This window comes from Vicia villosa, linkage group LG4 (genome assembly GCF_029867415.1).
Source record: "Vicia villosa cultivar HV-30 ecotype Madison, WI linkage group LG4, Vvil1.0, whole genome shotgun sequence".
Classification (NCBI taxonomy): domain Eukaryota; kingdom Viridiplantae; phylum Streptophyta; class Magnoliopsida; order Fabales; family Fabaceae; genus Vicia; species Vicia villosa.
The window spans coordinates 160,372,251-160,384,515 of NC_081183.1; the positions used below are offsets into that span (position 1 = coordinate 160,372,251).

The 12,265-nt window shown below is 28.4% G+C and overlaps 1 protein-coding gene across 1 annotated transcript; it reads right to left on the reverse strand.

The window, feature by feature from the left end:
- Positions 1 to 804: 804 nt before the first annotated feature.
- Positions 805 to 3,173, reverse strand: LOC131595714 (geraniol 8-hydroxylase-like). Its single transcript, XM_058868161.1, has 2 exons — positions 2,200 to 3,173; positions 805 to 1,710 (listed from the first exon to the last, which is right to left on the reverse strand). The coding sequence occupies exons 1-2, from the start codon at positions 3,073 to 3,075 to the stop codon at positions 1,096 to 1,098; spliced, it is 1,491 nt and encodes a 496-aa protein (XP_058724144.1). The 5' UTR covers positions 3,076 to 3,173; the 3' UTR covers positions 805 to 1,095.
- Positions 3,174 to 12,265: the final 9,092 nt, after the last annotated feature.

A 12,265-nucleotide genomic window follows, 5' to 3' on the forward strand; every position in this document is an offset into this window, starting at 1 on the left:
ATTAGAGGTTTTAAGGTCCTTAAAGCATTCAGGAATTTATTTTTCCATCTCTATAGGTTCTCCTTAACCCTTGGTAAAAAGTAAAAATTGTCTTCACTTTTTTTAGATTTATTTGCGGACGCATCATTTTCCCACAAAATAAACGCAAATGGGTGAGCGTCTCTCATTCTTCTAACATTTAATTCAGAAATGCATCTCTGTATGTATTTTACGTGTGTTCGCATATGCATATTTAAATTAATCCTTATTTTCAAATCCATGGAGTTTTTTCAAAAATGCATCTTAAAACGCGTTTAATTTATATATAACACACGCAGACAGACCTTCTTCTCCTTCTTCACTCATTTTATGAAACTTTTACAAACTCTCAGTGAAGTTCGAAAGCAACTTTCTTCCGATCCATTTTTTAAGGATTGACACTACCTCTGTTTCAAGATGGCATTGAGTTTCTCACTGCACTACATTACAACAATAATATTAACAAAATAAACGTGATGCATTAGATAATAAAACATGCTGCTTTTCTTGGTGGATTTGTTGAAAACATGGGCTCCACCTTTGTTATTAATGCATAATTGATGGGTGCAACGCATAAGTGAAATTCATAATAAAAAAATAATAATAAGAGGGGTAGCTCGTACCATTACCCCATCTTATAGTAATCTCCTTTAGTTTTTTTTCTTCCATAAACTACCTACTAAAGAGTAGTCCTTAATAAATAAAGTAACCACCGTGATGGATTTTTGTATAAGTGATATTTAAACGTGAATTAACTTTTGTTATATAAATAAATACAAATTGGAGTATATTATTAAATGCATGAATAAATTACTAGCCACAGCTTAGGTCACAAAATTTATTAATAAGCTAGCTTCAATCGTCACATGAAATATTCAAATTGATTTCCTCACTGGCCTGCCCATGATGGCATTGACATTTTCACTACATTACAACATCAACATTGACAAAATAAACATGATGCATTACATAACAAAACAAACTCAAATACAATATTTATTCAAAAAAGTCTTTAGCACCTTAAGATATCATTGAAGTACTCACTCAAACTGTAGATTATTTCACCACATGAATTTTTCAACTATTGCTTACTTTAATTGGAACAGCTAGCAAAGGTTGAGCTTTCTCCAAAGTAAGTCCAAATTTATCATCCATATTCATATCCTGAGGTTTGATTCCACCCTCAAGTTCCCAATCAAAACAATTAATAAACAAACCCAACATCAAAAACATCACCCTTATAGCCAAAGGTAAACCAGGACAAATTCTTCTCCCACTACCAAAAGGTATCAACTCAAAATTTCTACCTTTAAAATCAATATCTGACCCTAAAAATCTCTCAGGTAAAAACTCATTTGGATTGTCCCATAAACTTGGATCCCTCCCAATAGCCCAAACATTCACCAACACTTGTGCACCTTTTGGGACTTTATAGCCATTTATCTCTAAATCAATTTCAGCTTTTCTTGGTAGTAAAAGTGGAACTGCTGGGTGTAATCTGAATGTTTCTTTTACTATTGCTTGTAAGTAAGGGAGATTTGCTATGTCTGATTCTTGAACTAAGTTTCCTTTGCCAATAAGTTGGTTTATCTCTGATTTTGCTTTTGACATAACATTTGGGTTGTGAAGTAATTCAGCCATTGCCCATTCTACTGTTGAAGTCACTGTGTCAGTTCCTGCCACAAATAAGTCCTACCAAAAAAACAATATGGAAATAAAATCAAATTATTAGATGTCATTTAGTTAAAGCTACACCAGTCACCTGTCATTTTCGTATTTTATCTGTTTCGGCTCTATCAGACACGGATACTAAAACACGACACAGATATAAAGATACTCTCTAACACTAAATAATATCAAAAATATAGAACACTGACACGTTACGACACAGATATACAGATACTCTCTAACACTAAATAATATCAAAAATATAGAACACTGACACGTTACGACACAGATATACAGATACTCTCTAACACTAAATAATATCAAAAATATAGAACACTGACACGTTACGACACAGATATACAGATACTCTCTAACACTAAATAATATCAAAAGTATAGAACACTAACACTGTACTCGTATTTGAACTTTATTTATCTATCTATATCTATTATATTAGTAGAATTTACCGTGGAAGTTTATGAAAAGAAAATTAAACTCTTAAATGAAACTTACCACTGATAAACGTTCAATCTTATCTTCGTACTTATCACCATTTTTATTCTCATCATTAAGCATAGTATCCAACATATCACTTTTACCATAATAGCCCTTCAACTCTCTCATCTTCAACCTTTCATCAACCAACCCTCTAAAATCATCCAACAACTTCCCAAAATACTCACCGGTTCTTCTTCTAATACCAACAGGATCCAAAATCTTCAACACAGGAAAACAATCAGCAACATTAGCTCTTCCAACTTCCTTCATAATATTAGTAACTATCTCCTTAAACTCACCAGCTTTATCACTCGACGGAATCAAATCAACTGAGTAAATCGTATTCGACAACATGTTTATGGTAGTTTTAAAAGCTAATCTTCCGATATTAACAGCTTCGAATTTCGCTGCACTTTCGTATATATCGTTTGATAGTTCTAGAAGCTTGTTGTGTCTGAGTGTTTGATTGGAGTCAAGGTTTTTGTTAGAGAATAATAAGTTGTTACAGATTTTTCTTAGGTCTTTCCAGCGTTGACTTAGAGGGAGGAACGGTAAACTGTAGTTATGGTGGTTAGCACCTCTCATTGCATCACGGACAGTTCTGTTAGAGAGATGTTGGTCGTTGATTTGAAGGACTGACTTAGCGGTTTGTGACGAGGACATAACTATGGTGGTTATTTGGCCTAGTTTTAGGGTCATTATTGGACCATGAGTTTTGGAGAGTGTGGCTAGGGTTTGATGAGGCTTTTGGCCTAGTTGATGGAGGTTGCCTATGATGGGGAGACCTTGTGGACCTGGTGGGAGGTTGTGTTGTTTTGTGACAAGGGAGTGGAGGAATTTGAGGAAGATGAAGGTGATGAGAAAGAGGAGTATGCAGTTGAGAGGTTCCATGTGAGAGAGGAAGTTGCAGAGGAAGAAATGGGAGAGAGGTGTAAGTAGAAGAAGAGTAGAGGCTTTTTTGGTTACTGATGGGGATAATGTTCTTCAGATTTTATAGTCTGATATGTTTATTAGATTAATAATTATTTTTGATTAAATTCACTCATTGAAATAAATAAATAAAATTTGATTAATATTTATCCTTAATATATTAAAACAAAATACTATGTTAACAAAATTTCCCTCCCAATTTTTCATTAACATCATTAATATTCCGCCCAAGTGCATTTAATTCTTCAAATTCTTCAATTTTTTTCATACAAAAAATGTTCATATTATTAATTGGTCTTTAATTTCATTCCACTCATTATTTGCCCAATTACCACCACCAATCACTTGCAAGTTTTCCTTTTTTAATTTTTTATAAATAAATTACCTTTTATGTACAATAATACTGATTTGCTTATATACATTCCATTAATATTGATATGTCTGTTTATAATTTTATTCAAAACTTTGGTTTAACAGATAATTATTTTTCTATATTTATAACATTATTTTTGAATTTTTAAACAATTTTTTTCTTTAAAAAATTAAACAATTTATATTTTATACTAATAATAGCCGTTTAATATTGACTTATCCTACCGTAGACCCTCATATTTTTAATAAATTTTAATAAAATATTATTTTCATTCTTTATTTTTTATTTTTATAAAATTCATTTTTAATTTGGAAAGAATTTATAGGTCCATATTATTAATTTTGTGTTTTGGAATAATCCTTAATATATTAAAATAAAATACTATGTTAACAAGATTTCCCTCCCAATTTTTCATTAACATCATTAATATCCCGCCCAAGTGCATTTAATTCTTCAAATTCTTCAATTTTTTTCATACAAAAAATGTTCATATTATTAATTGGTCTTTAATTTCATTCCACTCATTATTTGCCCAATTACCACCACCAATCACTTGCAAGTTTTCCTTTTTTAATTTTTTATAAATAAATTACCTTTTATGTACAATAATACTGATTTGCTTATATACATTCCATTAATATTGATATGTCTGTTTATAATTTTATTCAAAACTTTGGTCTAACAGATAATTATTTTTCTATATTTATAACATTATTTTTGAATTTTTAAACAATTTTTTTCTTTAAAAAATTAAACAATTTATATTTTATACTAATAATAGCCGTTTAATATTGACTTATCCTACCGTAGACCCTCATATTTTTAATAAATTTTAATAAAATATTATTTTCATTCTTTATTTTTTATTTTTAAAAAATTCATTTTTAATTTGGAAAGAATTTATAGGTCCATATTATTAATTTTGTGTTTTGGAATAATTTTTTATTTAGTGTAATTGTCTTAAAATTATTTTCCACTAATTTTATGTAAACGATTTTTAACTACTACTACTAAAAAGGAATGGATTAAATGCAAATAATTACTAAATCTAAATAACATTGATAACATTTCCGCATTCATATTTTTCCGAAATGACACATGATATTGTAAATAGTATATACTTTTGAAACAAATAATAAAATTTATATGTTTTTGTCAGTGATTTAATAAGTAGTAAGAATTGATCGGTGAATAAAGAATAATAAAAGTTAAATATAACTACTTTTCACTTATACTATCTGATATGTTACTAATTGTGCAATAATTCTTTTATTCTTTAAATAAAAAAATAAATGCTCTTCCGAAAATAAAGAAAAGAACAAAAAGATAAAAATAAATATAATTTATTTTATTTTGCCTCTTCGAGTGTGCCTAATTAGTCGCTATAATAATTTTATTATATTCTCAAATTTTTATTATCCACTATTCTTTCAATTTTTTAAATTTATTTTTTTATATCATCAATACAAGACAATTTTATAAAAATATTATGAATTTTCTAATGTTATATTTAATATTTTCATTTCATATTGATATTCTAATCAAAATATTTTAATGTTATATTTTCATTCATAATCCCAGATATAAATTTTAATCCTATATTTTAATTTTAAATCTCAATAGGATCGTCTAACCAAATAAACTTTTAATTCTACTCTCTAATTAAAATTTGATATCATATAATATATTTAAATATATAAAAAAGTAAAAATTGATGGTCAGTTTTCCTCTTCTCAAATTATTTATTATTGAATATTTTATTATATTATCAACGTAGAAAATACTTAAAGTTAATATTTTATAATTTTTATACTTCATAGTTTAAATATTATTTTTTTAAATAAAAAAATAATATGAATTTTTTTATATCATCAATACAAGACAATTTTATAAAAATATTATGAATTTTCTAATGTTATATTTAATATTTTCATTTCATATTGATATTCTAATCAAAATATTTTAATGTTATATTTTCATTCATAATCCCAGATATAAATTTTAATCCTATATTTTAATTTTAAATCTCAATAGGATCGTCTAACCAAATAAACTTTTAATTCTACTCTCTAATTAAAATTTGATATCATATAATATATTTAAATATATAAAAAAGTAAAAATTGATGGTCAGTTTTCCTCTTCTCAAATTATTTATTATTGAATATTTTATTATATTATCAACGTAAAAAATACTTAAAGTTAATATTTTATAATTTTTATACTTCATAGTTTAAATATTATTTTTTTAAAAACATATATTGTTAAAGATAGACTTTTAAACATACAATTTGTATTTGGAAAATTTATCTTTCACTAATTTAACTAATTAATTTTAATTTTTTCTATTTGTTAAATAAAAATGTTGTTATTTTTATATTTATATATTTTGTTTAATAAAAAAGCAATATCTATCTATAATTTTTTGTCCCGTGCGATGTCTCGTGCATCGCACGGGTACAAGTACTAGTTGATTGGTAAGTGGACAAAACTATCATTTCTTGTCCCCCACTAAACTATGGCACAACTTTTTGTCCCAAACACTAATTATAAAAAAAATATCAAAACATTATTTTTTTACCCTCTCTCTTATTATTTAATATTTTAATTCATAAACATAATATTAATATTTTATATATCAAAAAAATATTTTAATAAAAATTATACTGTTTTTATTCGGTTCATTGATATATCAATTCAAGTAGAGAAAAAAACTCAATTTATTATTTTTCTTCTCTTCTCATTATTTAATATTTTGATTCAAAAATATTAATAAAAAATATTATATAAGAAATTATATTATTTTGTCTGCTGCATAAACATATTAAACAAAGTAGAGTAAAAAAAACTATTTCCTCATCTTTTTTCCTCATTATTTAATATTTTGATTCATAAATATTATATTTTATATATCAATAAATTATATTATATTAGAAATTATATTATTTTGTCTGGTGCATAGACATATCAAGCAAAATTGAGAAAATAGTTGTCCAGTCCAGTAACCATCAAACACAGTACAATACAAAAAGTTGTCTTGTACTATTCTGTATTATCTAGTATTGTTTTGTCCAGTACTTCATATTTTGCAAATCAAACGCACCCTAAACATGAATACAAACAGGGTCGATTTCTATTCGAACTCTATTTTAGGACAACTAGTGGTAAACTGAAGAGTTTTATGTCGTACGGTGTAGGTTTACAACATATACTTTCTCCATCTCATAAAAATTGTTCTATTTTAACAAGGTGTAGTTATTAAAAATATGATTAAATATGTTCATTTAAATAAAAAAATTAATATTATTTATTAGCACACGTTTATTAATTGTAGTTAATGAAGTAGTTGAGTAAAATAAAAGTTAATGAATAGAAGTATAATAGTGAAAAAATAATACAATTCTAAATAAGATTGAAATTGTAAATGTACAACTATTTTGAGATACATAAAAATTACAACTAGAGTACTATTATTTTTTATGAGAAGGAGAGAGTATAATTTAAATCCAAAAATCAAATTATAAAAAGATCAATGTTGCATTTCATACAACCTCAAGAAAGAGGCTGCAAAAGGATCTCCAAACTCATCTTAAGTTTAGGAAGTTTAATTTTTTTTTCCACTTTACATTTTCATTCTCATGTAGGAAGTTTGTATTGGCAGAGGATTGAGAGTAGGGGTGGTAAAACGGGGCAGGGTCCGTCGGGACGCCCGCGCACCTGTCAAAAAAATGGCGGGTTGGGTTGGGATTTTAGGCTCGCCGCTCGCCAAAGCTCGCCCCGCCAAAACCCGCCACCCGCCATACCTGCCCCGCCAAAGTCCGCCGCTCGCCAAAGCTCGCCCCGCCAAAACCCGCCGCCCGCCATACCTGCCCCGCCAAAGTCCGCCGCTCGCCAAAGCCCGCTCCTCCTCCAAAACTCATTCTTTTTTTAGTTAACTCTAGTAATTGCAATTCTTGATGATTTATTTTATACATTTATTTATAAATATATGTAATATTTTTTGAGTAAATTTGTTAAAAAATTACTTTTATAAAAAATTGTTTTAAAAAATAAGTAAAAAGTTTAATTAAAAGGTGAAAAAAAGCCTATTAATCTATTAAAAAAATATAAATAAAAATAGGCGGGTAAGCACGCCGTCCGCAAACCCGCCATCTTGGCGGGGCGGACATGACTTTTATGCCCATTTTACTTGGCGGGCATGCCCGCCCCGCTCGTTTTTTGGCGAGCATAAGGCGGGGCGGGCGGCCCGTTTTGCCACCCCTAATTGGGAGGTAATCACTAATAACTTTTTAGTTATAATTATTTATTGTTATTTTATTTTTAAAATAAAATATGTTATATTAATATTCTTGTGAAATTAAATTATTTATCGAACACTTAAAAATAAAATTTCTTATAAAAGAATTTTTGAGAATAATATTCTTAAGATCATTTAAACAAATACACTCCTAGTGCAGTCAATTAAATATAAAAATTATTATTAGATTAAAAATCGAGAGAGTCGGTGATTTATTTAGTAAAATTTTAGTGATTTTAGTGTTGACTGTCCACGTAACTTTTATCTTTTTTAATTAATGTTCTGACTCTAATAAAGGAGTTTATGAAATTTTCAAGCTCTGACATTCTGCACAGCACAAGCTATAAAGATTCTAAAGATTAAATTTTGAAGACTCTCAAAACAAGATTCTGAAGACTCTCTTTCAGCTAAACATGCTTCATCAACATACATTCTGAAGACTATGAAAATTAGAAGATAAAATCAAAAAGGTTTTACTTGAGAAAATAATACATGGTACAAGATCAAATACTCCTTCCACTACACTGATTTTGTGGAGAAATGACAGTATTATTGTACCATTTTGTCTCCAAATTTCTGATGACCATTTTGCAAGGATACATTTAAAAAATTGTGGTATTCTATATTCACCCTTCAACGGATCTTTCTATTCCTACTTTTAAACCGCGACTCGACTGCCACATTGGATTTTATTTTTTAAATACTAAATTGATATTTATTTTAATTTTATTTTTAAACAATTTAGATTTAAAAATATAAAAAAAAAAGTCAAAATTGATTCCTTAAAAAATAGAATCCAAAATCTTTTAGCCACATCATATGTCTTTACCACTAGACCAATATACTTTAGTGTTAGATAACTCTCATTATTTGTAGTAATATTAAAGTCAGTACCTTATATATATATATATATATATATATATATATATATATATATATATATATATATATATATATATATATATATATATACCAGAAGTGTAACTAGTACTTTACTCGTGCGATGCACGTGTTTAGGCGGGATTTTGGTCTAAAGTTGGCGCCTAAACATGTATTCTGTTTTAATATATTAAAGATACAGCGGAAGCAGGATTGAAGTATTTTGTATTTTAATGGAATTGGGTAGATAAAAGACAGACTATATAAAAACTTTGTTATATTATTGAAAATTGCGTGCTTACAAAAGAGAAGAAATTCCCTTTTTATAGGGATACAAAGGCTTACTATTTAAGCCGGTAAAAGCTTCCTATGATAGCCGGTTACAACAAACACAGATGAATTATTAATGTCGGGTACACAGTGGGCCTCATCGATACAATAATAATTCATAAAAAACAAACTTTCTTACAAAAAGCATAAAATATTCTTTCACTATTCAAGAAAAGATGCTTGCATGGTCCAAGAAAAGATGTTTGCATGGTCCAAGAAAAGATGCTTGCATGGGCATTCTTTCAAGATAAGATTCTTTCTTATCTATACGTTTGTCTTTAGCAATCTTTTTTTTCCATAAGATAAAATTCTTAGCTTTGGAATTATTTATTGTTTTTTGAAATGGTAGACAAGATAAGATTCTCTCTTGTCCATTTCTCTTTGTCTCGAGATTCTCTTATCTCTTTGCTTTGTCTTTTACTTTTTGGGTCATAGATTGAATCATTGCATCCCAAAAATCTTCAGCAATAGGGTCCTCTGCTTGAGCTTCTCGTGCAAAGCAATCAAAATTGTTGGAATCCATAGATCCCATAGAAGAGCTAGTCTTCATAGATGAACTTTCATCTTTTGATGTCTTGGTTGGAAAGGTGGAGAAGAATTGATTCTTCATATAATCCAAGGTTCTAACCATAATTTCTTCTTCTATTTCATTTGGATATTTTTTCTGGAAGAAGTTCTTCAAATTTCCCATAGACATTTGTTGGAAACTTTGTTCTTTGATTTTATTATTTTTATCTTCCGCTATAGCTGCTTGAATCAGAATAATTTTATTCTGGATTTCTTCAGAACTCATCTTGTTCCACCATTTATAGAAGAAATTTCTTTCTAAAATGGAATGTTGAATTTGTCTTGAGATATGATGATAGATCATCTCCATATCCAAGGAATCTGAAATTTGGCAAAGAACAAAAATGGACATTGTCCTGTGATTAAATTATCAGATAAAATATTTATGATAAGTGGACTATTATCACACCAGGGATTGTACAAATCAAGTGATTCTTTGGGTAAAATTTCCAAAGACGGACCAAATTTAGTTCACCATTCGTAAAACCAATTTGGTATGGGTCTATTAATCATTTCTGAATTAATAGAGAAGAACCAAGAATGCTTATTCTTAGGATTTTGATAATAAAAAGCTTGAGTAAAAGCTTGGACATAGTCCCAATAATTAAAGTAAATATACTTTCCTTCAGCAATTCTTATTTCTTTTTCACCATTTGGGTTGAGACCTCATTCTCTTGGTAACAAGATTTTATTAATGTGGCATTTATTGAAGTTTATAAAACTTTCATGATTATTATTTTGGTAGTGGTGAGTAATTGTTACCGATTCGGTAACGGTCAAAAGAATTTCTAGGTGAGGCCTAGATTTTCCATGAAGACCTGGATATCCTCGTGATTCGAGGTATCTCGTTTTGATAGACCATCTATCGTTTGGATTTATCTTAATATCTTCTTCATCTACATACATGATTTTTTCATTTACTGGATTTTCAAAATAATCCAGTTGTTCTTGAGATGGGTTATTAACCGCAACTTCCTTGTAGGATGTATTTTTATTAGAGGAGGAAGCAATATCTTCCTTTTTGATGAAGATGCAGGTAATTGCTGCATTTTTCTCCCTTTGTAAATGGTAGTTCAATCCCCTATTAGAGGAATGTTTGATTCAGGTTGGGGTAACATATTGTTACTCCCTCTTCCACCACGATCATAGCCGCAGCCTCTTCCCCTATATGGGGTCATCATTTTTTCCTTGCAAAAATTCACGAGTTAGGTAGTCAGCAAGCGAATTATTTTCACCTTTAATATGTTGAATATCAAATTCAAACATAGATAATTGAGATTGCCGGCTAGCAAAAATTTTCTTAGCAACAAGATTCTTAACGTCTTTTTCAATAATTGATTTAGCTGAGCTGCAATCAATTTTTAATAAGAATTTTTTATTAAGAGGATCATCTTGAAATTTTGAAATACATTTTATAATAGAAAGCATTTCTTTCTTGATAGTAGAATATTTAGATTAAGTAGGATTCCATTTTCCAGAAGTAAATCTAACTAAAACTTCTTTTGATGTTTCAGGTATAACCTGTTTAAGGATTCCTCCATAGCCTAAGTCTAAAGCATCAGTTTCAACAATTTTGAAATACTTAGGATTAGCAAGAGATAAACAAGGCAAACATTTAACCTTATTTTTAATTCTTTGGACTGCTTGAGAATGTTCATTAGTCCAAGGGCCATGATTTTTTCTAAGCCTAGCATGTAATATGGCAGTATCTTTAGCAAGATTTTCATAATAATCTGCTATATAATTAAGACTACCAAGAAATCTTTGTAATTGTTTTTTATCTGTAATAATATTGGGGAATTTTGAAGCAAATGCAATACTTCTTTGTATAGGAATTATTGTTCCTTGGTCAATTTCATGACCTAAAAATCTAACCTTTGTTTGAAAAAAATTTCATTTTAGGAGCAAATATAACTAATCCATTATGTTTAATTAATCCTTTAAATATTTTCAAATGTTTAATATGTTGATCTATAGTTTTAGAAAAAACTAAAACATCATCAATATAAACAATTATAAATTATGTATAAGGATTAAAAATATCATTCATAGTATTTTGAAATTCAAAAGGGGCATTTTTAAGGCCAAAGGAAGGACATTCCATTCATAATGTCCAAAGGATACAGTAAAGGCTATTTTATACTTATCAGATTCATTAATCTGAATTTGTCAATAACCAGATTTCATATCAAACTTAGAGAAGATTAAAGTATTGTTTAATCTATCTAAAAGGTCTTTTTTATTAGGAATAGGATACCTAATCCATCTTAACACCTTATTAAGAGGCTTGTGATTAATAACAAGTCTAGGGACCCCACGTTCCTTTTCAGCAGCATTATTGACATAAAAAGTTGTGCAACTCCAATGAGATTTGGATTTTCTTATTAACTTTTTCTCTAAAAGAGATTCTATCTCCTTTTTGCATAGATCCAAATACTCATGGTTCATTTGAGCTGGCCTAACTTTGGTGGGAATCTGACTTTCATTAAATTCATCAAGATAAGGTAAAGAAATAACATGTTTCTTTCTATCCCAAAAAGTATTTGGTAAATCATTACATACTTCTTTTTTAAACTGCTGCTCAATCAATTTGATTTGTTCTTTTATCTCATTTTTATTAATTTGTTCATTAATATTTAATAAACTAATTTCTTCTTTAAGAAAACTTAATTGTTTTTCTTTATTTAAAAGAATACTTTTAACTTC